The sequence below is a fragment of the Diceros bicornis genome, chromosome 19 (genome assembly GCF_020826845.1).
Source record: "Diceros bicornis minor isolate mBicDic1 chromosome 19, mDicBic1.mat.cur, whole genome shotgun sequence".
NCBI classification, from domain to species: domain Eukaryota; kingdom Metazoa; phylum Chordata; class Mammalia; order Perissodactyla; family Rhinocerotidae; genus Diceros; species Diceros bicornis.
The window spans coordinates 25,149,268-25,177,226 of record NC_080758.1 but is presented as its reverse complement, the minus strand read 5'-3'; the positions used below and the strand labels follow the sequence as shown (position 1 = coordinate 25,177,226).

Genomic DNA, 27,959 nt, shown 5'->3' with positions numbered 1-27,959 from the left:
CCATAGAAAATTCATGCAGAAGCATCCATCTCCGTCTCTGTATCTTATGAATTTTAAAGCTGTAGACAGAGGCAAAGTTGAAATTGGCTTTTAAATTGAGTGTTAGAAGGAAGTAGAGGAGGTGAAAGAAAGATTATAAAATGAAAGGGACATTAGAAAAGATAGGTTGGGCCGGCCCCGTGGCTTAGCGGTTAAGTGCGGGCGCTCCGCTACTGGCGGCCCAGGTTCGGATCCCGGGCGCGCACCGACGCACCGCTTCTCCGGCCATGCTGAGGCCATGTCCTACATACAGCAACTAGAAGCAACTATGACATACAACTATCTACTGGGGCTTTGGGGAAAAAAAAATTAAAAAAGAAAAGATAGGTTAATCTAGCAGTGAGATATGGAGATAAAGGAGAGGTGCTAGAAAGGAAGAATAGGTGCTGGAGAGATCCCCCCAAGATACATAGGAGATCTAAAGTCAATTTTTTTTTCTTTTTATTGTAGAAACTAGATTGACAGCATTTTTTTGTCATTCACGTTGGGAATACTCTTTTTCTTTTTTTGGAGTCAGGTTTATTGAGACGTAACTTAACACATAGTAAAATTCATCATTTTCAAGTATACAGGTCTTTGAATTTTGACAAACACTTGCAGTCTTTACTTGTGCTCCTTTGTAGTCATTTATTTCTCCCCAAACCCATCCTCTAGGAAGCACTGATGTGTTTTCTGTCCCAGTAGTTTTGCCTGTTTCAGAATGTCATATACACAGAATCATAGGGTGTATTAGTTTTAAAGAATTCAGGCCAGTTGACTTGTAGAGTGTCATGCATTTTGGATATAATTATTTCCTCATTATTAGATTCAGGTTAAACATTTTTTGGGCAAGAGTACCAGTCTCGGTGATATTGTATAGTACTTACTTTTTTCATTATATTGGGAGGCACAGTGATGGCAGATTGTCATGCTAATTGTGTTGTTAAGTTTATTTACTTGATTAAGGTGATATTGTCAGATCTGCCCATTATAATGGTATACTTTTCCTTTTGTAATTAGTAAGCAAAGTGTGGGTTAATACTTTGAGATCATGCAAATATCCTATTTTCCAATAACTTTTCATCCAATTGTTTTAATGTTGTACTAATTATCTATTAGTGCGTAACAAATTATCCCAAAATTTAGCTGCTTAAAACAACGAATATTTTTTATCTTATATAGTTTCTGTGGGTTTGAAATTCAGAAGTGGCTTAGCTGGATGGTTCTGACTCTGGGTCTCAACAGGTTGCAATCAAGATGCTGACTGGGCTGCAGTCATCTAAAGGCTTGACTGAGGCTGGAAGATCAGCCTTTAAGGTATCTCACTCATGTGGTTGGCAGGTTGGTGCTGGTTGTTGGCAGGCAGCCTCAGTTCCTTGCCGCATAGACCTCTTATAGGGCTACTTAGTTTCTCCTCACAAACTGGCAAACTACTTCCCTGAGAGCAAGTAATCCAAGAGAGCAAGTGGCATTGCCTTTTTTTTTTTGGTGTCATAATAGTTTATAACATTATGAAATTTAAATTGTATATTATTATTTGTCAGTCACCATATATATGTGCCCCTTTACCCCTTATGCCCACCCTCTAACCCCCTTCCCCTCTGGTAACCACTGATCTGTTCCCTTTGTCCATGTATTTGTTTATCTTCCACATATGAGTGAAATCATACAGTGTTTGTCTTTCTCTGTCTGGTTTATCTCACTTAACATAATACCCTCAAGTTCCATCCATGTTGTTGCAAATGGGACGATTTTGTCATTTTTTATGGCTGAATAGTATTCCATTGTGTATATATACCATATCTTCTTTATGCATTCATCAGTTGATGGGCACTTGGGTTGCTTCCACGTCTTGGCTATAGTGAATAATGCTGCAGTGAACATAGTGGTGCATAAGTCTCTTTGAATTGTTGATTTCAAGTTCTTTGCATAAATACCCAGTAGTAGAATAGCTGGGTCGTATGGTATTTCTATTTTTAATCTTTTGAGAAATCTCCATACCATTTTCTATAGTGGCTGTACCAGTTTGCATTCCCACCAACAACGTATGATGGTTCTCTTTTCTCCACATCCTCTCCAACATTTGTTGTTTTTTGTCCTGGTAATTAAAGCCACTCTAACAGGTGTAAGGTGATATCTCATTGTAGTTTTTTTATTTAATTAATTTATTTTTTTGTGAGGGAGATTGGCCCTGAGCTAACATCTGTTGCCAATCTTCCTCTTTTTGCTGAGGAAGATTGGTCCTGAGCTAACATCTATGCCCATCTTCCTCTGTTTTGTATATGGGACACCGCCACAGCATGGCTTGATGAGCGGTGCCTAGGTCCACGCCCAGGATCCAAACCTGTGAACCCCGGGCTGCCAAAGCAGAGTGCACGACCTTAACCACTATGGCACGGGGCCAGCTCCTCAATGTAGTTTTGATTCGCATTTCCCTGATTAGTGATGTTGAATATCTTTTCATGTGCCTGTTGGTCATCCATATATCTTCTTTGGAAAAATGTCTGTTCATATCCTCTGCCAAAATTTTGATCGAGTTATTTGTTTTTTTGTTGTTGAGTTATATGAGTTCATTATAAATTTTGGAGATTAACCCCTTGTTGGATATATGATTTGCAAATATTTTCTCCCAATTGGTGGGTTGTCTTTTCGTTTTGTTCCTAGTTTCCTTTGCCTTGCAGAAATTCTTTAGTCTGATGTTGCCCCATTTGTTTATTTTTTCTTTTGTTTCCCTTGCCCTAGTAGATGTGGTATTTGACTCTTCTAAGACTGGTGTCAAAGAGTGTACTGTTTGTATTTTCTTCCAGGAGTTTTGTGGCCTCACATCTCACCTTCAAGTCTTTAATCCATTTTAAGTTAATTTTTGTGTATGGTGAAAGATAATGGTCTACCTTCGTTTTTTTTTGCATGTGGCTGTCCAGTTTTCTCAACACTATTTATTGAAGAGACTTTCCTTTCTCCATTGTATGTTCTTTGCTCCTTTGTTGATGATTAGCTGTCCTTACACGTATGGTTTTATTCCTGGGCTTTCAGTTCTGTTCCATTGATCTGTGTGTCTGTTTTTGTACCAGTACCATGCTGTTTTGATTACTATAGGTTTGTAGTGTGTTTTGAAGTCAGGGATTGTGATGCCTTCAGCTTTGTTCTTTTTTCTCAGGATTGCTTTAGCTGTTCGGGGTCTTTTGTTGCCTCATATAAATTTTAGGATTCTTTGTTCTGTTTCTGTGAAGAATGTCATTGGGATTCTGGTTCTGATTGCATTGAATCTGTAGATTGCTTTAGGTAGGATGAGCATTTTAATTATGTTTATTCTTCCAGTCCATGAGCAGGAATACACGCAGCAGTGAATTTACCATCGTAACCATTTTTAAGTGTACAGTTCAGTGGTATTAAGTACACTCGTATTGTTGTGCAACTATCATCACTATCCGTCCCTAGAACTCTTTTCATCTTGCAAAATTGAAGCTGTACCTATTAAACAATAACTCCCCATTCCCTCCACCCCCCTGAGCCCTTGGTAACCACCATTCTACTTTCTGTCTCTGATTTTGACTACTCTAGGTACCTCATATAAATGGAATCATCTTTTTGTGGCTGGCTTATTTCACTTGGCATACTGTCCTCAAGGTTCATCCGTGTTGTAGCATATGTCAGAATTTCCTTCCTTTTAAGACTGAATAATATTCCGTTATATGTATTTACCACATTTTGCTTATCCATTCATCTGTTGATGGACACTTGATTTGCTTCCACATTTCAGCTATTGTGAATAATGCTGCTATGAACACGGGTGTCATACCTATTCAAGACCCTGCCTTCAGTTCTTTTGGGCGTATACCAAGAAGTGGAATTGCTTGGTCATATGGTAATTTTATTTTTAAATATTTGAGGAACCGCCATACTGTTTCTCACAGTAACTGTATGTTTTACATTCCTACCTACAGTGCACAAGCTTTCCATTTTCCCTGCATCTTTGACAAAATTTGTTATTTTCTGGGGTATTTTGTTAGTAGCCATCCTAATGGGTGGGAGGTGGTTTTGATTTGCATTCCCCTAATGATTAGTGGTGTTGAAAATCTTTTCATGTACTTATTGGCCATTCTTCTTTGGAGAAATGTCCATTCAAGTCCTTTGTCCATTTTTTAATCAAGTTATTTGTTTTTTTGTTGTTGTTGAGTTTTAGGAGTTCTCTGTATATTCTGGATCTTAATCCCGTAAATGAATGATTTGCAGGTATTTTCTGCCATTCCATAGATTGCCTTTTCACTCTGTTGATAGTGTCCTTTGCACAAAAGTTTGTCAATTTTTTCTTTTGTTGCCTGTGCCTTTGATGTCCTAGACAAGAAATCATTGCCAAATCCAGTGTTGTGAAACTTTTGCCCTAAAAATTCCTCTACGAGTTTTATAGTTTTAGATCTTCCATTTAGGTCTTTGATCCATTTTTAATTTTTGTGAATGGTGTTAGGTAAGAGGTCAGCTTTATTCTTTTGTGAATGGATGGCCAGTTTTCCCAGCACCATTTGTTGAAAAGACTGTCCTTTCTCGATTGAATGGTCTTGGCACCCTTGTCAAAAATCATTCTACCATATATGTAAGAGTTTATTTCTAGGCTCTCTATTCTGTTCCAATAGAATAAGTCTATATGTCTGTCTTTATGCCAGTACCACACTATTTTGATTACTGTAGCTTTGTATTAAATTTTGAAATCAGGAAATGTGAGTCCTTCAACTTTGTTCCTCTTTTTAAAGATTGTTTTGGTTATTCAGGGTCCCTTAAGATTCCATATGAATGTTAGGATGAATTTTCTATTTCTGCACGAAACATCATTGGGAATTTGATAGGGGTTGCCTTGAATCTGTATATTGCTTTGAGTAGTATTCACATCTTTTTTTTTTTTTAAGATTTTATTTATTTTATTTTTTCCCCCCAAAGCCCCAGTAGATAGTTGTATGTCACAGCTGCACATCCTTCTAGTTGCTGTATGTGGGACTCAGCCTCAGGATGGACGGAGAAGCGGTGCCTCGATGCGCACCCGGGATCCGAACCCGGGCCACCAGCATCGCAGCGCGCACACTTAACCACTAAGCCACGGGGCCGGCCCTAGTATTCACATCTTAACGATATTAAGACTTCCAGTTCATAAACACAATGTGTCTTTCCATTTATTTGTGTCATCTTAAATTTCTTTCAGCAATGTTTTGTAGTTTTTGGTGTTACAAGTCTTTTACCCAATTGGTTAATTCCTAAGTGTCTTATTGTTTTTGATGCTGTTTGTAAATGGAGTTGTTTTCCTGATTGTTGATTATTTGTGTACAGAAATGCAACTGATTTTTGTGTGTTGATTTTGTATCTTGCTACTTTACTGAATTTATTATTTCAAATAGTTTTTTTGTGTGGAATCTTCAGCGTTTTCTATATATAAGATCATATTTTCCAACAGAGAATTTTACTTCTTCCTTTCCAATTTGGATGCCTTTTATTTCTTTTTCTTGCTTAATTGCTTTGACTTGGACTTCTAGTACTTTGTTGAATAGAAGTGATGAGAGTGGGCATCCTTGCCTTGTTTCTGATCTGAGAGGAAAAGCTTTCATTCTTTCACCATTGAATATGATATCTGCTTTGGATTTTTTATATACAGCCTTTATTATGTTGAGGTAGTTCCCTTCTATTCCTAGTTTGTTGAATGTTTTTATCATAAAAAGGTGTTGAATTTTGTCACATGTTTTTTCCCCATCGTGTGTTTTTTCCTTCTGTTAATATGCTGCATTACATTGATTTTCATATGTTGAACCATCCTTGTATTCCAGGAATAAATCCCACTTGGTCATGTTGTGTAATCCTTTTATTATGCTGAGAAATGTCTATTTCTTCCATCAAATATGTCAGTTTTTGCTTCATATGTTTTGATGGTCTGTTAAAAGGTATGTAAATGTTTATAATTATCGTATCTTCTTGCTGTATTGGACCTTTTATTAATATGTAGTGTCCTTTGTCTCTTATAACCTTTTTTGATTTAAAGTCTATTTTGTGTGACATTAGTATAGTCATCTCTGCTATCTTTGATTAGTATTCAGATGGAATATCTTTTTCCATCATTTCACTTTCAACCTATTTGTGTGTTTGGATCCAAAGTGAGTCTCTTGTAGACAGCATATAGTTAGATCATGTTTTTAATCCAGTTCTGCCAATCTCTGTGTTTTGATTGGAGAGTTTAATCCATTTACCTGTAAAGTCATTACTGATAAAGAGAGACTTAGTTCCTCATTTTACTGTTTGTTTTCTGTATGCCTCATAGCTTTTTTTGTCCATCATTTCCTTCATTACTATCATTGTGTTTAGTTGGTGAATATATATATATATATTTTTTTTTTGGTGTTGAAGATTGGCCCTGAACTAATATCTTTTGCCAGTCTTCCTCTTCTTGCTTGAGGAAGATTGTCCCTGAGCTAACATTTGTGGCAGTCTTCCTCTATTTTGTATGGGATGCCGCCACAGCATGGCTTGACGAGCAGCACATAGGTCTGTGTCTGGGATCCGAACCCATGAACCCTGGGCTGCTGAAGAGGAGTGTGTGCACGCAACCACTACACCACCAGGCTGGCCCCTTAGTTGATATTTTGTAGTGAAACATTTTCATTCCCTTTCATTTTCTTTTTTGTATATCCTATAACTATTTTCTTTGTGGTTACCATGGGGTTTACATTTAACATCCTAAATTTATAGTACTCTAATTTGAATTTATAATAGCTTAATTTCAATAACATACAAAAACTGCTCTTTTGCAGCTCTGTCATCACCCATTTCAGTTATTGATGTTACAAAACTGCATCTTTATACATTGTGTGTTGTGGCATTGCCTTTTATGATCTAGCCTCATAAGTCACATACTGTCACTTCCTGCCACTTTCTACTCATTAGAAGAGAGTCACTAAATCTGCCCTACATTCAAGAGGCAGGGTATTAGGTTCTGTCTTTGGAAGGGAGGAGTGTCAAATAGTTTGTGGACATATTTTATTTTATAATTTTATTTATTTATTTATTTATTTTCCCCCAGAGCCCCAGTAGATAGTTGTATGTCATAGCTGCACATCCTTCTAGTTGCTGTATGTGGGACGCGGCCTCAGCATGGCTGGAGAAGCAGTGCATCGGTGCGCCCCCAGGGTCCGAACCCAGGCTGCCAGCAGCGGAGCGCGCACTTAACCGCTGAGCCACCGGCCGGCCCTGATAGTGCTTACTTAACACTGTATATTGGTCATTGTTAATTAGGTGACATTGACTACATCAGTCATTCACAATTTACCCATTTGTATTTGGAAATTATATTAATCAGCCTCTCCCAAATTGCAAGATTTCTTAAGTAATGGAGTTTAAATATAAAGATATTTATGAAAATAAAGAATGGAAAACTCACCTGTGCTATCAGGTCTCATAGGAAAAACAGGATATCACTAGCCGGTCCTCACGAGCACCAAAAAGTAGTTTAAAGCTGCAAGATTATTTAAGATTATATCATAGCTCTGGCAACCAAGTTATTTTGTCAGCCTGGCAGCAGCAGGTATCAGTTGATCCCTACTCCAATGCTCTCACAAGCTGAAATCTATGTACGGAGCTTACAATTTCAAACTACTGAAGAGCTGACCAAATTGGTGTAGCCTGTCTCCGTAGTATAGGCTGTTCCTGTTGGGGAGAGTTTTCATGCTAATTCCTTCTTTTCCCTGAATGTTCTTTTTTTCCGGCATCCTGTTTTTGTTTCGTGAATGTAGTATCTTTTCATCTCTCTGAGGATATTTATATATCTTTTGAAGCTTTCTGTGTTTCTTTGGCGTCACTTTTCATGATAGAAGCTTTTCACATTGCCTGCTAATGCTTTATCATGTTTAAGGGTGGGAGACTAAAAATCAGGCTGGGAGCTCTGAGTGTGCATGTGGGGAGGAGAAGACTTGTTCACTGAGAACCTCACTTTAGGGTTATCTGGTGGACTGTTCGGGAAACTTCACAAGAAGACTCGTCCTATCTCCTGCGTGGTTGGTTAAGTCTTGGCTACAGTGGGGTGAGAGCCAAGTGGGAAAAGGTGATGGGGAGTTTTGTCATTTAGTTTGTGTGTGTTCCTTTAATTCTCCAGTTTTTGATACACTGTTCTCCAGCCTTCAGCTGTGCCTGGCATCTCCCATTCCAGAGATGCTCTATTTTACCCTCTCTAGAGAAAATAACCTGAGCCTTCTGGTATGAAGTAGGGGATGTAGGAATCAAAATGTTTGGTAAGTTGGGGCCGGCCCGGTGGCGCAAGCGGTTAAGTGCGCGCGCTCCGCTGCGGCGGCCCGGGGTTCGCTGGTTCGGATCCCGGGCGCGCACGGACGCACTGCTTGGTAAGCCATGCTGTGGCGGCGTCCCATATAAAGTGGAGGAAGATGGGCACCAATGTTAGCCCAGGGCTGTCTTCCTCAGCAAAAAAAAAAAGAGGAGGATTGGCGGATGTTAGCTCAGGGCTGATCTCCTCACAAAAAAAAAAAAAAAAAATGTTTGGTAAGCAGCTTTCAACCAATCCTGCTTTTGTGTCCCAGCTTTACTGCCTACTTCCAGAATTACCTGGTGCTTCGTTTGGAGGACGCTGCAGTGTGAACCATTTTGATTCTTGGCTTTTTGCCATTACCAACATAGGAGTCAAGTTTCTTGGCTGTGCTGTCAGCATTGGTCCCTCTGCTTTGTAGCTTATTGAAGTTACTTGCTTGTTGTCTCTACTTCTATTTTTTTTCATTTTTACTATTATTACTTTTTTAATTTTTAATATTCCTTCACCAGAGTTAAAAGGAGATTCAGATGCACATGTGTAATCTATCATCTTTTTGTGAAAGCCCACATATTCCTTTTTTTTTTTTGGTTTTGCTTACTTTTTGCGTTCTTTTGGATTCATACATTTTTTCTCTCAAGTCTTTTTTCTCCATACTGGTTTGGAATTTGTGTGCCCTATTTTTATTGTTTTGTACTGCTTCCCTTTGAAATTTTATCTTGCATATTAACTTCACAAAATTTAATCAGTATGTTTGCTTTGTCCTGAGCAATACAAGGATCTTGCAACAATTAACTCTACTTACCTCCATTCCTGACTTTAATGCTGTTATTCAGTATTTTAACTTCATATTTTTAAATCCCCAAGTTAGACATTGTTTTATATATTTTAGATTTACCTAATGTTTACCACTTTCTTAGCCACTTTTATATCTTGAATTGAAGAACTTCCTTTGAGGATCATTCTCCTTATTCTTGAAGTACATCATTTAGAAATTCTTCTAGTGAGGGTCCATTGGTAGTAAAATATTTTAGTTTAGAAAAATAAAGTTTTTCCCCTAATTATTTTGTTTTTTTGTTTTAAACAGCTTTATTGAGATATAGTTCACATATCATACAATATACCCATTTAAAATGTACAATTCACTGCCTTTGGGTGTATTAAAAGTCGTGACTCTATCACCACGATCAACTTTAAAACATCCTTATCCCCAAAATAATCCCTGCACCCCTTAGCTGTCACCCCCAACCCCTCATCCATTCAGCCCTAGGCAACCAGTAATCTACTTACTATCTCTATAGATTTGTCTACTCGAGACATTTCATATAAGTGGAATCATACAATATATGGTCCTTTGCGAGTGGCTTCTTTCACTTAGCATAATATTTTCAAAGTTTATCCATGCTAAAGTATTTACTAGTGCTTCCTTTCTTTTTATTGCTGAATAATATTCCATTGTATGAATATACTACATTTTATTTATCCATTCATTAGTTGATGGACATTTGGGTTGTTTCTATTTTCTGGCTATTATGTATTTTGTTGTTGTATTTTGTGAGGATTAGCCCTGAGCTAACGTCTGTTGCCAATCCTCCTCTCTTTGCTGAGGAAGATTGGCCCTGGGCTAACATCCGTGCCCATCTTTCTCTACTTTTGTACATGGGACGCCTGCCACAGCATGGCTTGATAAGCGGTGCATAGGTCCACGCTCGGGATCTGAACCTGTGAACCCCGGGCCGCTGAACCAGAGCATGCTAACTTAACCACTACGCCACCAGGCCGGCCTCGATTTTCTGGCTATTATGAATACTACTGTTGTGAACGTTCACATTCAAGTTTTTGTGTGGACGTGTTTTCATTTCTCTTGGGTATATACCTAGGAGTAGAATTGTTGGATCATATAGTAATTCAGTGTTTAACTTTTTTTGTTTTTTTTTTTTTTTGGTGAGGAAGATTAGCCCTGAGCTAACATCTGTTGCCAATCCTCCTCTTTTTGCTGAGGAAGACTGGCCCTGGGCTAACATCCGTGCCCATCTTCCTCCACTTTATGTGGGATGCTGCCACAGCATGGCTTGACAAGCGGTGAGTTGGTACGTGCCCGGGATTGAACCCCAGGCCACTGCAGCGGAGTGCGCGCGCTTAACTGCCATGCCACCGGGCCGGCCCCTCAATGTTTAACTTTTTGAGGAACCAAAAAACTGTATTCCACTGCAGCTGTACCATTTTATATTTCCACCAGCAGTGTATGAAAGTTCTAATTTCTCCACATTCTTGTCAACACTTATCTATCATTTTGATTATAGCCATCCTAGTAGTTGTGAAGTGGTAGCTTGTTGTGGTTTTGATTTCCATGTCCCTGATAGCTAATGATGTTGAGCATCTTTTCATGTGCTTATTGGCCATTTGTGTATCTTCTTTGAAGAAATGTCTATTCAGGTCTTTTGCCAATTTTTCAGTCATTTGTCTTTTTATGTTGAATTATAAGAGTTCTTTATATATTCTAGATACTTTTATCAAATATATGATATATAAAAATTTTGTCCCGTTTTGTGAGTTGGCTTCTCGTTTTCATCATGGTGTTTTTTTTTTTTTTTTTAATAATTTTATTTATTTACTTATTTTTTTCCCCCAAAGCCCCAGTAGATAGTTGTGTGTCATAGCTGCACATCCTTCTAGTCGCTGTATGTGGGACACAGCCTCAGCATGGCCGGAGAAGCAGTGCATCGGTGTGCGCCCGGGATTCAAACCCGGGCCGCCAGCAGTGGATTGCACGCACTCGACCGCTAAGCCATGGGGCCGGCCCTATCATGGTGTTTTTTGAAGCACAAAACTTTTAAATTTTGATTTGTGTCCAAGTTATCTTTTTTTTCTTTTGTTGCTTTTGGTGTTATATCTAAGAAACCATTGTCTAATGCAAGGTCGCATAGAATTACGCCTGTTTTCTTCTAAGAGTTTTATAGTTTTAGCTCTTAGATTTAGGTGTGTGATCCATAAGTTAAATTTTGTCCATGGGTGTCAGATAGGGATCCAGATTCATTCTTTTGCATGTGAATATCTACTTGTTCCAGCACCATTTGTTGAAAAGTTTAATTGTCTTAGCACTCTTGTCAAAAATCAGTCGGCCATAGATATTTGGGTTTATTTCTTGACTTAGTTCTATTCTGTTAACCTGTATATCTGTGCTTGTACCAATGACACATTGTCTTGATTACTGTGGCTTTGTAGTAAGTTTTGAAATTGGGATGTGTGAGTCTTCCAAATTTGTTTTTCGTTTTCCAGATTTTGTCTATTCCTGATCCTTTGCATTTCCATATGAATTTTAGGATCAGCTTGTGAATTTCTGCAAAAAAGGCAGTTGAGATTTTGATAATGATTGTAATTAACCTGTAGATCATTTTGGGGACTGTTGCCATCTTAATGATGTTAAGTCTTCATTCATGTAGGTCTTCTTTAGTTTTTAGTTTTGTACTTCTTTTGTTGAACTTATTCCTAAGTATTCATTTTTATGCTATTATAAATTGAATTGTTTTCTTAATTTCATTTTCAGATCTTTTTTATTGCTATCATATGGAAATACAATGGCTTTTGTATATCCTGCAGCCTTGCTGAATTTAAAAGATTTTAAGTGGATTCTTTAGGATTTTCTATACACAAGATCATGTCATCTTCAAATAGGGGATAGTTTTACTTCTTCCTCTCCAATCTGTATGCTTTTTATTTCCTTTTCTTTCGTGATTACCCTGGCAAGAAACTCCAGTACAATATTGAATCAAAGTGGCGAGAGCTGCATTCTTGTCTTGTTATTGATCTTAGGGGGAAAGCATTCAGTCTTTCACCATTAAGTAGGATGTTAGCTGTGGATTTTTTTGTGTGTGTGTGAGGAAGATCAGCCCTGAGCTAACATCTGCCAATCCTCCTCTTTTTTGCTGAGGAAGACTGGCCCTGGGCTAACATCCATGCCCATCTTCCTCCACTTTATATGGGATGCCACCACAGCATGGCTTCACAAGCAGTGCGTCGGTACGTGCCCGGGATCCGAACCGGCAAACCCCGGGCCACCGCAGCGGAGCGCACGCACTTAACTGCTTGCGCCACCAGGCCGGCCCCAGCTGTGGATTTTTAATAGATGCCCTTTATCAGGTTGAGGAAGTTCTCTTCTGCTCCTAATTCCTTGGGTGTTTTTATCGTGGAGAGGTATTGAGTTTTGTCAAATGCCTTTTTTGTGTCTGTTACGATGATCATGTCTTTTTTGTTTTCTATTCTAGTGATGTGGCATATTATATTAATTGATTTTTTTGATATTTATCCAACTTTGCATTCTTGGTATAAAATCCAGTTGGTCATGGGATGTTGCTGGATTCAATTTGCTGGTATTTTGTTGACAATTTTTGTCTCTATATTCAATATAAGAGATACACCAACTGTGTACAAGAGTTCCAATTACTCCACATCCTTGCCAACACTTGTTATCTTTTGTTTTTTGGTAGTAGCCATCCTAACAGGTGTGAGGTGATGTCTCATTGTGGTTTTGATTTGCATATCCCTGATAATTAGTGATGTCAAGCATCTTTTCATATACCTGTTGGTGGTATGTATGTCTTCTTTGGAGAAATGTCTCTTCAAGTTCTTTGCTCTTTTTTTAATTGGGTTATTTGGTTTTTTTTTTGCTATTGAGTTGTAGGAATTTCTCATGTATTTTGGATATTAACTCCTTATCATATATATATATGGTTTGCCAATATTTTCTGCCTTTACATGGGTTGCCTTTTCACTCTGTTGATGTTTTCTTTGCAGAGCAGAAGCTTTTTAGTTTAATGTAGTTCCTCTTGTCTATTTTGGTTTTTGTGGCGTGTGCTTTTCGTATAATATCTAAGAAACCATTGCCAAGATGAATGTCATGAAGCTTTTTCCCTATATTTTCTTCTAGGATTTTTACAGTTTCCTGTTGTATATTTAAGTCTTTAATCCATTTTGAGTGGATTTTTGTGTATAGTGTAAGATAAGGGTCCAGTTTTATTCTTTTGCATGTGGATATCCAGTTTTCCTAACACCACTGGTTGAAGAGACTGTCCTTTCTCCATTGTGTATTCTTGACACCCTTGTTGAACATCAGTTGACTATGTATTTGTGGGTTTATTTCTGGGCTCTCTATTCTGTTCCACTGGTCTATATGTCTGTCTTTATGACAGTATCATACTGGCTTAATTACTGTATCTTTGTAATGTATTTTGAAATCAAGAAGTGTGGTATCTCCAACTTTGTTCTTCCTTCTCAATTTTATTTCGGCTATTTGGGACCCTTTGTGGTTCCATTTGAATTTTAGGATTTTTTGTTTTCTATTTCTTTAAAAACTGCCATTGGGATTTTGATAGAGATTGAATTTATAGATTGCTTTAGGTTGTATGGACATTTTAACAATACTAAATCTTCCAATCCATGAATACAGGATATCTTTCCATTTATTTGTGTTGTTTTTCATTTCTTTCAGCAATGTTTTATAGTTTTCATCTCCTTGGTTAAGTTTATTCCTAAGTATTTTGTTCTTTTTGATCCTATTATAAATGGGATTTTTTTTAATGTCTTTTTCAGATAGTTAATTGTTAGTGTCTAGAGATGCAGCTGATTTTTGTATGTTGATTTTGTATCTTGCAAGTTTGCTGAATTTTTTAATTAGTTTTTTAAACAGTTTTTGTGTGAAGTCTTTAGGATTTTATATATAAGATTATGTTGTCTGGGAACAGAGATCATTTTACTTCTTCTTTTCCAATTTGGATACCTTTTATATCTTTTCTTGCCTAATTGACCTGGCTAGGAGTTCCACTACTATGTTGAATAAAAGTGGCGAGAGTGGGCATCCTGTCCTGTTCCTGGTATTAGAGGAAAAGCTTTTAATTTTTCACCATTGAGTGCAATGTTAGCTGTGAGATTTTCGTATATAGCCTTTATTTTGTTGAGGTAATTTCCTTCTGTTCCTAGTTTGACAATTTTTATCATGAAAGACTTGAATTTTGTCAAATGCTTTTTCTGTATCAATTGTGATGATCGTGTGATTTTTATCCTTAATTCTTTTAATGTGATATAACACATTGATTTTCATATGTTGACCCACCCTTGCATCCTAGAGATTAATCTCGCTTGACCATGGTGTATTAATCCTATTAATGTGCTGTTGAATTCAGTTTGCTAATATAAAAACTGAACATTTTGAATGTTATAAGATGAAGACTCTGGAAATCAGATTCTTCCCCCACCTCATGATTTCTAGTTGCTGCTTGTTGTGGTGGTTGTTTGCTGGTTTGGTGACTTTCCCAAACTAATTTTGTGTAGTCTGTATTCTTTGTTGTGTGTGGCCACTAAAGTCTGTGTTCTCATAGGTTAGTAGTCAGCTAGTGATTTGACAGCTATCCTTAAACTCCTAGAACCAAAAAAACCCAAACCCTACCAGTGTTTGCAGATTGGCTCTATTTGGGGGCATTCCTATGCTTAGCCAGGCAGTTTAAAACTGTGCCTTAGCTTTCACTTGTTTGCATGGAGCGTGAAGGTCAATCAGAGTTAAGAGCCAGGGTCTTCTCAGGGCTTTTCTGAGCATGCATCCACCCCTGGGCATGTGCATGGCCTTCTAGATTCTCCATAATACGTAATACCCGGGAGTTTTTCAAAGCCCTTATTACCCCAAGTGTCTCCTTCTCCAGCCTCTTTCTTCCCAGTCTTTTCAATTGGTCTATTGTGTGCTCACCTGTAATCCCTTGTCCCCGAGGTAGTGGTTAATACATTTGCTGTTAAATGCTTTTGGCTACTTAGGAAGGTGTCTCAGCACCGAGGAACCTCCAAGGCAGGGAAAACAAAGGCAAGCCCTTGAGCCAATCCTTCAGGGAACTTCCAGACAGGTCAAAACACACAATCACAATTCTTTGAGAGTAACGTCCAGTCCACGTTGCTTATCTTTGATCCATTTTTTACTTAGTTTTGATACTGAGCAAGGGCTCTCCACCCCTGTGCACAGAAGCCGATACTGTGTACATCCGTCTTTGATGGAAGAAAGTTTCTTATTATGCAAACGATTGGCAAGGAGACAGGAGAAGGGCTCTCAAATCTGTCTCCCCGATCCAGGATATAGGGTCAGGTTTAAGGGATCAGGCTGTTATGCAGAAGCACTGGCAGGATGAGTGTTGATTGGCAGATCAAAATTTTCTCTTCTTGCACACACTCCTAGGTGGCTCGCTGCCCCTGAAAAATAGCCTTAACGTTCTGTTGTTAAGGTGAGGTCAGCACAGTAAACAAGAATGAAGTTATGTAGATTTAAATAATTCCCTTCTCTACTCATAAGGATTTCTAGAGATTTAGTCTTCCTCTCCTTCCTGGCTCAGAGAGGAAGACACCCTTACAAATGGAAATTTCTCTTTATAAATGTAAATTTCCCCTACAAATGGGTAACTTCTACTAGGTTTTCAGAGCTTTTCCCTATGTCTGCTGTTTCTTCAAAATAATCAGCCTAAAATAATTCTTATGCCAAAGAGGCATATTTTGGTGTGACAAATTCTGTTCCTGGTCCTGTGATTACAGTTTTGGTATATGGTGTGAGGTAGGGCGTCCGACTTCATTCTTTTACATGTGGATATCCAGTTGTACCAGCACCGTTCGTTGAAGAGATGGTGATGAGTTTTTAGACACAACACCGAAAGCACAATCCATGAAAGACAAAATTAATGTTAGACTTTATTAAAATTAAATCTGGGGGCCGGCCTGGTGGCGCAAGTGGTTAAGTGCCCACGCTCTCCTGCGGTGGCCCAGGGTTCACCGGTTCGGATCCCAGGCGCACACCGAGGCACTGCTTGTCGAGCCATGCTGTGGCGGGGTCCCATATAAAGTAGAGGAAGATGGGCACGATGTTAACTCAGGGCCAGTCTTCCTCAGGAAAAAAAAAAAAGAGGAGGATTGGCATCAGATGTTAGCTCAGGGCTGATCTTCCTCACCAAAAAAATCTGGTCTACAAAAGGCACTGTGTGCTATTGTGATGTTTTAATAAGAAATATATATATCTGGTCTGGTCTTCTATCCTGTTTCTGGCACAGAGCTCCTAAAACCCTTGGAATTTCCTAACTGATAAGAGCTATAAAGATGTCTTTTGTTATGTCAATGAGGTGACTTTTGGATAGCGCTTAAGGATGGGGACTGGTTGCCAGTGGAGCCAACCATGTGATAAGAGGGTTGGAACTTTCAGTCCCCTCCCACCCCCAACCTCTGGGGAGGAGAGAGGGGCTGGAGATTAAGTTCAGTTGCCACCAGCCAATGATTTAATCGATCATCCCTATACAATGAAGCCTCCATAAAAACCCAAAAGTATGGGGTTCAGAGAGCTTCCGGGTTAGTGAACACGTGGAAATTTGGGGAGAGTGGCATGCTGGGAGAGGACATGGAAGCTGTGCACCCATTCCCCATATCTTGCCCTTGCATCTCTTTCGTCTGGCTGTTTCTGAGTTTTATTCTTTTATAATAAACCAGTAATCTAGTAAGTAAAATGTTTCTGTGAGTTCTGTGAGCTACTCTAGCAAATTAATCAGACCCAAGGAGAGGACATAGGAACCACCAATTTATAGCTGGTCAGTCAGAAGCATGACAGCCTAGACTTGTGACTGATGTCTGAAGTGGGGGTGGGGGGGGCAATCTTGTAGGGCTGACCCCTTAACCTGTGGGATTTGACACTATCTCTGGGGAGAATTGAGTTAAATTGTAGGACACCCAGCTGATGTCAGAGAATTGCTTGTTGGTGTGGGAAAATTCACTCCACACATACCCACACATTGGAATTGGTGACCAGAACCTTTACACTGTTAAGAGTGTATGGGAGGAAGACAAATCCTCTACCTTCTGGGTCCTTCTAGCTGGGCACTTGTTACTGCACCAGGTCCATTTTTGCCCGCCACCCAGAAAGCCAATCACCAAGACAACGAGACTACAGAGAGAGAGGGTTTAATCACAAGGCAACCAAGTGAGGAAAAGGGGAGAACAAGTCTCAAATCCGCCTCCCCGAAAATATGGACTCAGGTATTTATGGGGAAGGGGGCAAGGTGGTCTGAAATGATTGGAGGTGAGGAGAGATGTGGTAATTGATGATTTGCGCAAGCATAGTCAGCCTTCATGCCTCTTTGTAGGACACATGTTCACAGAATGGCGGCATTAGCGTGCCCTGAGGGTGGAATTCCAACCTCTTGCCATCAGAAGGGCCCAGTTGATGGGTTGGTGGTCTCAATCCGGCCTGAAGTGGACAAGGAGTTCAATTCCTGAAAAAATAGCTCAAACACCCATTACCATGGTAACCCAGGCTCCAGGGGGATGTCATCTATAGGAACGTAGTGGGAGTCAGATAGCATATTGCCCAAACTGCACAGTTAACAATGAGTAAGTTTATCATGCAGATTTAAGTCCTTGCCTTCCATTCTGATAGGTTTCTAGGTAAGGCCATCCCCCGCTTCTTCCTGGTACAAGGAAGAAGATACCCTTACCGATGGAGATTTTCTTTTCAAATGTAAATGTTTCTCATCAAGGGTAGCCAGAACTAAGAATGGGCGTAGCACGGACCCACCCAGACACCGGAGATGTCTATGGTAATGGCCTATTCTGGGGGCAGGCCTCCCATCCCAAACTCCTTTGGTTCTGTAGTGGGGGTAGGGGCCAATGTGTCATTCAGGCAGAGACATATTCTGAGCTGGCAAATTCCAATCCCCCATAGTTACTAGCTGGTTAATCATCAATGGCTGTTTGCCGGTTTCACTATGAATTAAATTGACATGAGACAGAATAACAGGAGAAAATCAAACGAAGCTTTATAACATGTATACGTGGGAGAGACTCAGGAAAACTGAGTAACTCAGCCAAAATGGCCAAGCTGCCAGCTTAAATATCATCTTCAGCTAAAGACAAAGGAGGATGTTGGGGATAGTGGTTTGGGACTTCAAAGGGGAGGAAGGCAATTCACCTGGAAATGGAAAAGCAAATGTTTGGTAGATAGAACTTTGATAAGGGTGGGCTTAGCAAGGACCCTCACAGTCTACCGATACTCAGAGTTATCTATGGTGATGGCCTGTCCTGGGGACAGGCCTTTTATCTTAAATTCTTTTAGGCAGTTAGGGGGAAGGTCAAAGTTTCTTTTAGAGTCTTTTGTTCTTACAAATAATTAAGGCAAAGAGACATATTCTGAGGTGGCCAATTCTGATCCCCCATAAGAGAGTGAAAAGAGAAGCCATAGGCTGTAAGAAAATATTTGCAAAACACATATCTGGTAAAAGACTTGTATCTAAAATATACAGAGAACTCTTATTTTTTTTTTTTTAATTTTATTTATTTATTTCTCCCCAAAGCCCCAGCAGATAGTTGTAGGTCATAGCTGCACATCCTTCCAGTTGCTGCATGTGGGACGCAGCCCCAGCATGGCCAGAGAAGCAGTGCGTCGGTGCGTGCCCGGGATCGAACCTGGGCCGCCAGCAGCGGAGCGCGCGCACTTAACCGCTAAGCCACAGGGCCGGCCCTAAAATAGACAGAGAACTCTTAAAGTGCAATAGTAAGAAAATAAAAAGTGAGCAAAAGATCTGAACAGCTACCTCACCAAATATACATAGATGGCAAATAAACATATGAAAAGATGCTCACATCATATGTTATATGGGAATTGCAAATTAAACCATCAGTGAAATATCACTGTATACCTATTAGACTGGCTAAATTCCAAAAAGGTAACAATACCAAATGCTGGTGAGGATATAGAGTAATAGGAATTCTCCTTTGGTCCTACTAGGAATGCAAAATGGTACAGCTGCTTTCGAAGACCATTTGACAATTTCTTACAGAGCTAAAACATAGGCTTACCATTATCATCCTGCAGTTGTATTCCTGTTTGAGTAGAAAACTTATGTCCACCAGTAACTTGCACATGAATATTTATAGCAACTTTTTTCATAATTGCCCCAGATTGGAAGTGACCAAGATGTCCTTCATAGTGAATGGATAAACTGTGGTACAGACATACAGTGGAACATTATTCAGCAATTAAAAAAAAAAAAAGAACTGTCAAGCCATGAAAAAGTATGGAGGGACTTTAATCATATTGCTGAGTGAAAGAAGCCAGCCTGAAAAAGCTCCAAATTGTATGATTCTACTTGTCTGACATTCTGGAAGAAGCAAAACTACAGAGACAGTAAAAAGATCAGAGGTTACTAGAGGTTCTGAGTGAGGGGAGAGGGATGAATAGGTGAAGCACAGGGGATTTTTAGGGTGGTGAGATTATTCTGTTTGATACTGTAATGGTGGATACATGGCATCATGCATTTGTCAAAACCCATAGAGCCGTGCAACACAAAGAGTGAACCTTAATATACACTGTAGACTTTAGTTAATTAAAAAAAGACAAACTGTAGAATATTCTGGGCATTGATTAAGAAGGTAGACAAGGTGCCTACTTTTGTGGACCTTATAGTCAGTAAACAAATCAGGAAATTTTCAATGATGTGATAGAAAGTAATAGGATGGCTATTTTAGATTGGATAGGCAGGGCAGACCTCTCTGAGGAGGTGATATTTAACTTGAGGCCTGAATAAGAGAAGGTGTTAGCTATTTAAAGATAGAGGAAAAAGCATTCCCAGCAGAGGGAACAGTTAGTGCAAAGGCTGTAAGGCTGGAATGACCTTAGTGTGTTTGAAAAATAGAAAGAAAGCCAAATTTGCAGTGGGTGAGGGGGAGAATGAAATATTAAACTCAAACAGTTTAATGACTTGTAGTAATTTATTGACAGGGAAGGGATGGATGTGTGTAGCTTGGACTACGATGGTTAAGAAGAGAAGGAGAAAAGTACGTATATATTTTAGGGTATGTAGTAGGGTATATTTTGTTGGTGGTATTTTTAGAACTTGTTGGTGAGGGAAAGATAATGCCCGTATCTTTGGCTTGAGCAGCTTTTGGATGGTGGTGCTGTTGAGGCCAGGGTGAGTGTGCCCAGATACAGACAGTTTTGATTTAGTCATTTTAACCATGTAGGAAGTTATAAATAATATTCAAACATAAGAGTCTGGAGCTCAGGGGAGAAGATGGGGCTTGAAGTGTAGATTCTGCATTCTGTCTACTCTGTCTTGCCTGTTTTTTAAATTCTACAAGTCATCAGTGATACACGTTTTCTTTTAAAAACCTCCAACAATACATATAAAACCAAAGTTACCCACAACCACCTTCTTTAGTACACAGACCGCCCCCATGTGCACAAAGGTAACCACCGTTACCAGTTTGGGATTTTATACTTTTTCTGCATTAATTATAAATATATGTACCTATAGGAATGTATAGTTTTTGTTTGCAAAAATAACATCATGTTGTAATATTCTGTAACTTTAAAAAAAATGTTCTTGGAATCATTCCATTTCAGTCATTAGTAAGTTACTTGTTTTAATGGCTGCACAGTGTTTTATTATGGTATGAGTATGTGGTTTATTTAACTGGTTGCTGATTGATATTTAGGTGGTTTCTTTAGTTTTTCTATTTTGCTGTTATACAAATGGTAATTTTTATTCTTTTCAGGAATTTAAAATACTTAGTTAATTTTGATTATGTAAAACAAATGTTTCAAGTACATAAATAATTAAAATTACCAGCATGTTTTTGCAGAGCATCTCACAGTTCTACCACAGTGATTCTCTGTAATTATCTGGAGAGAATCACTGTTCTGTACTTCTGTTAATCTTTTCTACATGAAGTTAATTTGAGTTTTTAAAATATATTTTATTTCTGTGGAGATTTTTAATTTCTTTTCTTTGCAACTTTGTAAGTAATAGACAGTTTAGGTTAATGTAGAATAGTCTACACTATTAAAAAGGGTATTTTTCCAGCAATAAATTGTTGATATAGATCAGCACCTAGAGTAGTACTTTATCATGCATAAAATCAGCACTCAGATATTGGATTTTTCTCGCTCCCTCTTAATTTACTTGTCTTGATGTCATAGTTCTGTGGCAAATAGTCTTTTCGGTATCGAGGAGAAAATAATAACTATATAGAATGTGGTAATGATGTCTTTGAGGGCCCTTTCTCTAACAGGCAGTTTGAATTAGAAGAATATCCTATGCAATACATTGTTAAAGCTTTTATATTACATCTCATTTCCTTTATATTCTGGATGACTACTAATGACTTTATTTATGTCTTTATTTATGTACGCATACAACCTAAGTGAAATAAAAGGGCCCTTTTAGTAAATTGTAGGTTATAAAACATCTGAAATGGTGCAATTTAAATAAAGAAGCTGAAGGAGAAAAAATACATATATGTACACCAGGTCAAGGGAATGAGCTAGTCACTATAGTTAAGGCCAAAGTTTTAGCTTTGAGCATTTTCAGGTATAAGTCAATGGATAAAACATATTGGATTTTATAGAGTTTGTCTCAGTAGGAATTACTGTTCCATTTCTTCTTGGCAGATTTGAGAAGACATGAGAATTGTTTTATATTTAAAATTTTTAATGGAAACCTCGTTGTGTATAAAATCTCAAGGCAATGCCTTTGTAGTTTCAAGATATTTTGTTTGCTGTATTGTATTTGTGTACTTCTTACAGAGTACCTGGCAAATAGTAAGTGCTAAGTAAATTTTGTTTGACTTTTAATTTTTACCTTGACCCACTTGAAATATTTCTGATATTTTTATCCAGTCCCCAAAAGCCTAAGAAAAGATTTTTATTTTACAAACATTTTTAGTTTAATTCAAGCACAGTTAATGATAAATAAACATTTACAGAGCACTTTTTTCATATACATAATCATTCAGTTTTTACAACAACCCTGTGAGATAGAGGTGGTGTTATCCCCATTTTTCTGACAGGAAACTGGGACCTAGAGAGGTTACCTAACTCACATAGTATCATATAGTAAGTGTTGTAGCCAGGAATCAAGCCCAAGTGCCCTGACTTTGTTATAAAACCTTTGCTGTATGAATCATGCTGTTTATACACAGGGATTACCTCTTCCATGATTAGGGATTGAAGAAGATATGTTGGAGTTGTTCATTTAGTATAATTCAATAGCTATTTCTTTGTTCGTTTCATTGAACAGATATTTAAGTGTTTTCTATATGTCAGGCACTCTTTCGGGCTTCTGGGTTTCATCAGTGAACAAAACAAAGATTCCTGCTCACATGGAGTTTATATTCTAGCCTGGAGAGTCAAAACCAATAAACATAATTACCAAGTAAATTACTTAGTATGTCAGAAGGTGACATATTCTACAGAAGAAAAAAGTGACCAGGGTAGGTGGAGTAGACTGTAATATCGTCAAGAGAACAAGAAAATCAAAGGTCCTAAGGTTAAAACGTGCTGGCATATTTGAGGAATAGAACATGTTGGCATATTTGAGAAATAACAAGGAGGTAGGTGCCTGAGTAGGGGAGGGGAGTACAAGGAAATAAGATCAGGAAATTGGGAGCAGAGGAAGCACTCATAATGTAAGGTCTTTTAGGTCATTGTAAGAATTTAGTCTTTTACTCTGAGTAAAATGGGAAGCCTTTGCGGAGTTTTGAACATTTTAAGAGTCATCTTGGTTGTGTTGAGAATAGGTACTGAAGCTAGACGAGGGTAGACACAGGGTGACCTGTTAGGTTATTGCAGTAATCTAGGAGAGAGGCATAATACAGGAAAAAGATGGCTGTCAGAGGTGGCTCTGAACAGATTGGTGGTATAGGTGGTGAGAAATGGTTGGATTCTGGATATGTTTTGCAAATAGAGACAATAGAATTTGCCAGCAGGTTGGAAGGGAAATATAAAAGAAGGAGTCAAGGATGACTCCAAGGTTTTTAGCCTGAGCATCTGAAAGGGTGGAGTTGTTGTCAATGGAGAGAGTTTACAGGGAAGATCAGGAGTTCAGTTTTGGATGTGTTAAATTTGAGATGTCTTTTAGATACCCAAGGGAAGTTGTTTAGAGTTTAGAAGTGAAGTCTGGGATAGAAATATAAAGTTGAGAGTTGATGATATATAGATGATATTTAAAGCCATAACACTGGGTGATATCCTTGAGGAAATGAGTAGTACCACAGAGAGGTTTGAGAATAGGGAACCAAGAACTGAGCCCTAGGATACTCCAACCTTAAAGAGTGGAGAGAAGAGCAGGAATCTTCAAAGGAGACTAAGAAGACTAAGAGACTAAGAATCAATGAGGAAGGATATAAACCTAGAGAATGTGTCTTGGGAACTGAAGGGAAGAAAGTAAACCGTAGAAGAAGGAATGATCAACCAGTGCCAGATTTTGCTGATAGGTTAGGCAGGATGAATACTAGAATTGAAAATTGTATTTAGCAATGTGAAGCCCACTGGTTATTATGTGGGACGTGGAAATGGCCTGGTTAGTACTATTTACTTAATTTTTAAATGGGAATATTTGATGTTTACAGTGTCTTTTTTGCCGTGTTCAGGTTTGCTGTCCTGTCGGTGGTATGTCTGACAGTGGATCACAGTTTGGTTCAATGGGTAGCCTGACCATGAAATCACAACTTCAGATCACTGGTAAGTCTTAAAAAGGTCCACTACTTTACTTTTTTGTTTCCCCTAGGATAAAAAGGAATCTTAAGAGAAGAAAATCTTTAATGGCTGTTACATATACTGTAATTAATATTGCTGAATTAATATTTGCTTAATGAATGAATGAACAAAATGTTTAGATGTGTAAAGATTACGTTTTTATTTCAGGATATTCTTGGGTATTTTGCAGGATTTGTGGGTTTGTTTTTTTTTTCCATTTAAATTGGTGCCTGGGCAATTGCTTTTTGTTTTGTATTGTATTAATAGCTTTATTGAGAGATAATTCACATACCATAGGTTTAGAGGTCAGTGATTGTTAGTACATTCACAGAGTTGTGCAGCCATCACCACAGTCCATTTTAGAATATTTTCACCACTCCAGAAAGAAGCCTCTAACCATTAGCAGTCACTCTTCATATCTCCCAACCACCCTCAGCCCTAGGCAACCACTAACTACTTTTCTGTCTCTATAGATTTGCCTATTCTGGATCTTTTATATAAATGGAATAATAAAATGTGTGGTCTTTTTGTCTCTGAGTTCTTTCCTTTAGTATAATGTTTTCAAGGTTCATCCATGTTGTAGCATGTATTAGCATTTTATTTCTTTTTATTGCCAAATAATATTCCATGTATGGACATACCACATTGTATTTATCCATTTATCAGTTGATGGATGTTTGGGTTGTTTCTACTTTTTGGCTATTATGAAGAATGTTACGAATATTTGTGTACAGGTTTTGTGAAGTTGTAAGTTTTCAGTTTTCTTGAGTATATACCTAGAAGTAGAATCATTGGGTCATATAGTATCCATGTTTAGCGTTGTGAGGAATTCCAAATTATTTTCAAAACATCTGCTCTATTTACATTCCCCACCAGCCATGTTTGAGGGTTCCAATTTCTCCACATCTTTGCCAATGCTTATCTGTCTTTTTGACATCCTAGTAGGTGTGAAGTGGTATCTCATTATAGGTTTGATTTACATTTCTCTGATGGCTAACAATGTTGAGCATCTTTTCATGTGCTTATTGACCATTTGTATATCTTTTTTTGAGAAATATCTGTTTAAATCCTTTGGTTGCTATTACTTAACTAATATCTCTCTCTGGTAACCATACTAACCAAGTATATCACTTTCAGATTAATGTTCTTAATATGCCACCTGAAATGTTGCATTCCTGCTCAAAAACCTTAAGTGCTTCTCCTTGACTATGGTATAGAATTTCTTTAACCTGGGCTAAGACGTTTCACCGTCTGGCTCCATATGATGTCTTTGTAGGTCTTTATATATGAACTATTTGCACTAGCCAAGGTGAGTCACTGGATTTTCTTCGGACTTGCATGTGTCTCTGTCATAGAGTGAAACCCCAGTCTCTCTCCCTTTAATTTAATGGTATTTATTGATTGTAGACAAATTATCATCCTCTGTATAGTATTTTAGTTTCTACTATACCTGGCTTATATCCATCTCTGGATTATGAATATTAGTCCACACTATATACTTATTATCCTCCTCAAAACCTAAAAGTGATTGAATTATATAAAAGTGACACTTTCTTAAGGTGACAGCATCCTAGAATTGATTTTTGGGAATTCCTTCAGTAACTCCAGTCTCTTTCCTTAGCAATGTCTGATTCTTTTTTTTGTGTGTGAGGAAGACTAGCCCTGAGCTAACATCCATTGCCAATCCTCGTCGTTTTGCTGAAGAAGATATTGGCCTTTAGCTAACATCTGTGTCCATCTTCCTCTACTTTATATGTGGGACACCTGCCACAGCATGGCTTGATGAGCAGTGTGTAGGTCTGCACCTGGGATCTGAACCCACGAACCCTGGGCCGCCGAAGCAGAGCATGCACTTAACCGCTACGCCACCAGGCCAGCCCCAGCAATATCTGATTCTCAGTGAAAGATATTAGTATTTATTTACCAAAGCCAGATTCTGGTTGTTTCCCCCTCTCCCCATCCTCAAGCTAGCCTGAATAACTGGTTTAAATTGGGCCAGGGTTCTTATGACTTTTCTTTTCTTTTTGGCACCTTAATGTTGAAACCTTTGATTGGAACCATCTTTTAAAACATTATTTAATTTTTCAGATTATATAAGTAATATACATGCTTTTTATTTTCAAAAACTCAGTAAAATTATAAAATGAGGAGTCCTTATTTATAATCTTAGTCCTCAGAGATAAATATTGTTATATTTCTTAGATTTAGGTTTACTTACCTTTAGACTTTTTCTTTGCATAAACTAGCTATCTTATTTGCTATCATCTTTATTATCATAGTAGGAAAAACATTTAATAAATGCCTCAATGCACCTCAAGAAGACATAATTCTTAGCCATTTTAAAGTTTTTAATCTTGGGTCTAAACATTCTGAGAATGCACAAGTATAGGGCAAAAACAATTTAATAAAAACAAACACCATGTATAATGGATAAAAATTAATTAGCAAAAATATCATTAGATATGAGACAAATGGAGAGCAGGGGAGAGCATAAGATAATAAACAGTTAAGTGCCAAGTTGAATAGAATCAAGTACCCTTCATCATTCATTATTTACTTCTTTGCTTTTGATGCTAGAAACCTCAGAACTAAGTTTTTTGCGCGAATCCCCTTTATTTTTTATTCTGTGTTAATGAATCACTTATGGTATTTGTTTTTATTGTAAGGTGCCTCAACATCTTTCTAGAATCAAGGAAGGCGTAAATATGCAAGTGTAAAAAGTAAATGCCTGGGCAGGCCCCGTGGCTTAGCGGTTAAGTGCACGTGCTCCGCTACTGGCGGCCCGGGTTTGGATCCTGGGCGCGCACCAATGCACCGCTTCTCCAGTCATGCTGAGGCCGTGTTCCACATACACCAACTAGAAGGATGTGCAGCTATGACATACAACTATCTACTTGGGCTTTGGGGGAAAAATAAATAAATAAATAAAATTATTAAAAAAACAAAAAGTAAATGCCTTGGTATATGGTAATGGCAAGAAGAGAGAACTTTGGTCAGGAAAGAGAGATCAATATTTGACTAGAGTTGCTGTGAAAGGAAGTGGTGCTTGAAGCATTGCTACTGTTTAAATGTAGAGCGGTAGAAAGGGATCCTTTCAGGAGAGAACATGTGCATTTCCCTCCTTCGTGCCTCTTGCTTGAGACTTCCCTTAATGCCCCTAAAAGCTGCTGCTGCAGAGAGGAGAGCCATGAGAATTAATGGAAGTAGGTCATCTCCTTCAGGTGTGTCAGGGCTACAAAAAAATCATGGCTAAGGGAGATGGGAAGTAATCAGGGTCTTTAACAAAGAGCAGTCAATCAGATATGTGTTTTAGAAAGTTGGTGTGCAAGACTGATAGGAGTATTTAGGGTCAAAAGTTAAAATCCTCCTCTGTGGTTCCACTCAAGTTTATGTTCTTAACTCTATCATACAGACATAAATATATCCATACATTCCTATTAATTATTTACAATATATATTTGCTAATTGGTCTCCCTTACCAGATTAAGTGAGGGCAAGTAGAGAGATGGCAGGTGCTCTTTCAGAGAAACGGTACCTATTATAGGTTGTAGCAAAATAGAAATTTAAAAAATAATTCATAGTGCTGTTGATAAATGGATTGTTTAGAGAACTTAGATGTTTTAATTTCACTAATTCTTTATAACGGTATCAAGGAAGGGCAACCTCACCTTTCCTTTTCAGCATTTATATAGAATAAAAAAGTATAGTACCAGTGCATTAGTAACACTTTCCGTAACTTGAATCTAACTAATTTATGGAAATAACCTGAATTAGCTATTTAGCTATTCAAGTTTGAGTTGAATAAGAAAGATTGTTTTTTGTGCTATTCTTTCACATAGATCAAGGTAATTAATTGAAATAGCCCCTTTGGGAACTTCTATTGATCTGTTAACATTTTTGTTGGATATTGAATGTTACCTGTATCGATCCTTGTGTTGGACAATAGCTTTCCTGTGTAATTTATCGATAGGTGCAAAAATTATAGCAGGAAATCATAAATACTTAATCGCAGGTATTTTGACTAGTGCGCCATTAAAGCTTCTACACTTAAACTCTTGGGGAGGTCATCTAGCCCCTTATCCCCAGTTTTAATCAACAAATTTATACAGACTA

At 38.1% G+C, this 27,959-nt stretch overlaps 1 protein-coding gene across 6 annotated transcripts in view; it reads left to right on the top strand.

Annotated features, from left to right (window-relative positions):
• The window catches only part of ITCH (itchy E3 ubiquitin protein ligase), a 127,172-nt gene that overhangs the window by 14,139 nt on the left and 85,074 nt on the right, over positions 1-27,959 (top strand). For all 6 annotated transcript variants that reach the window (XR_009222915.1, XM_058562874.1, XM_058562870.1 and 3 more), the window contains one exon: positions 23,741-23,831. Coding sequence is in view for 4 of the 6 variants with exons in the window: in XM_058562870.1 (XP_058418853.1) it covers positions 23,741-23,831 (91 nt within the window). In the remaining 2 variants the exon portion in view is untranslated. The remainder of the gene's footprint in view (positions 1-23,740; positions 23,832-27,959) is intronic.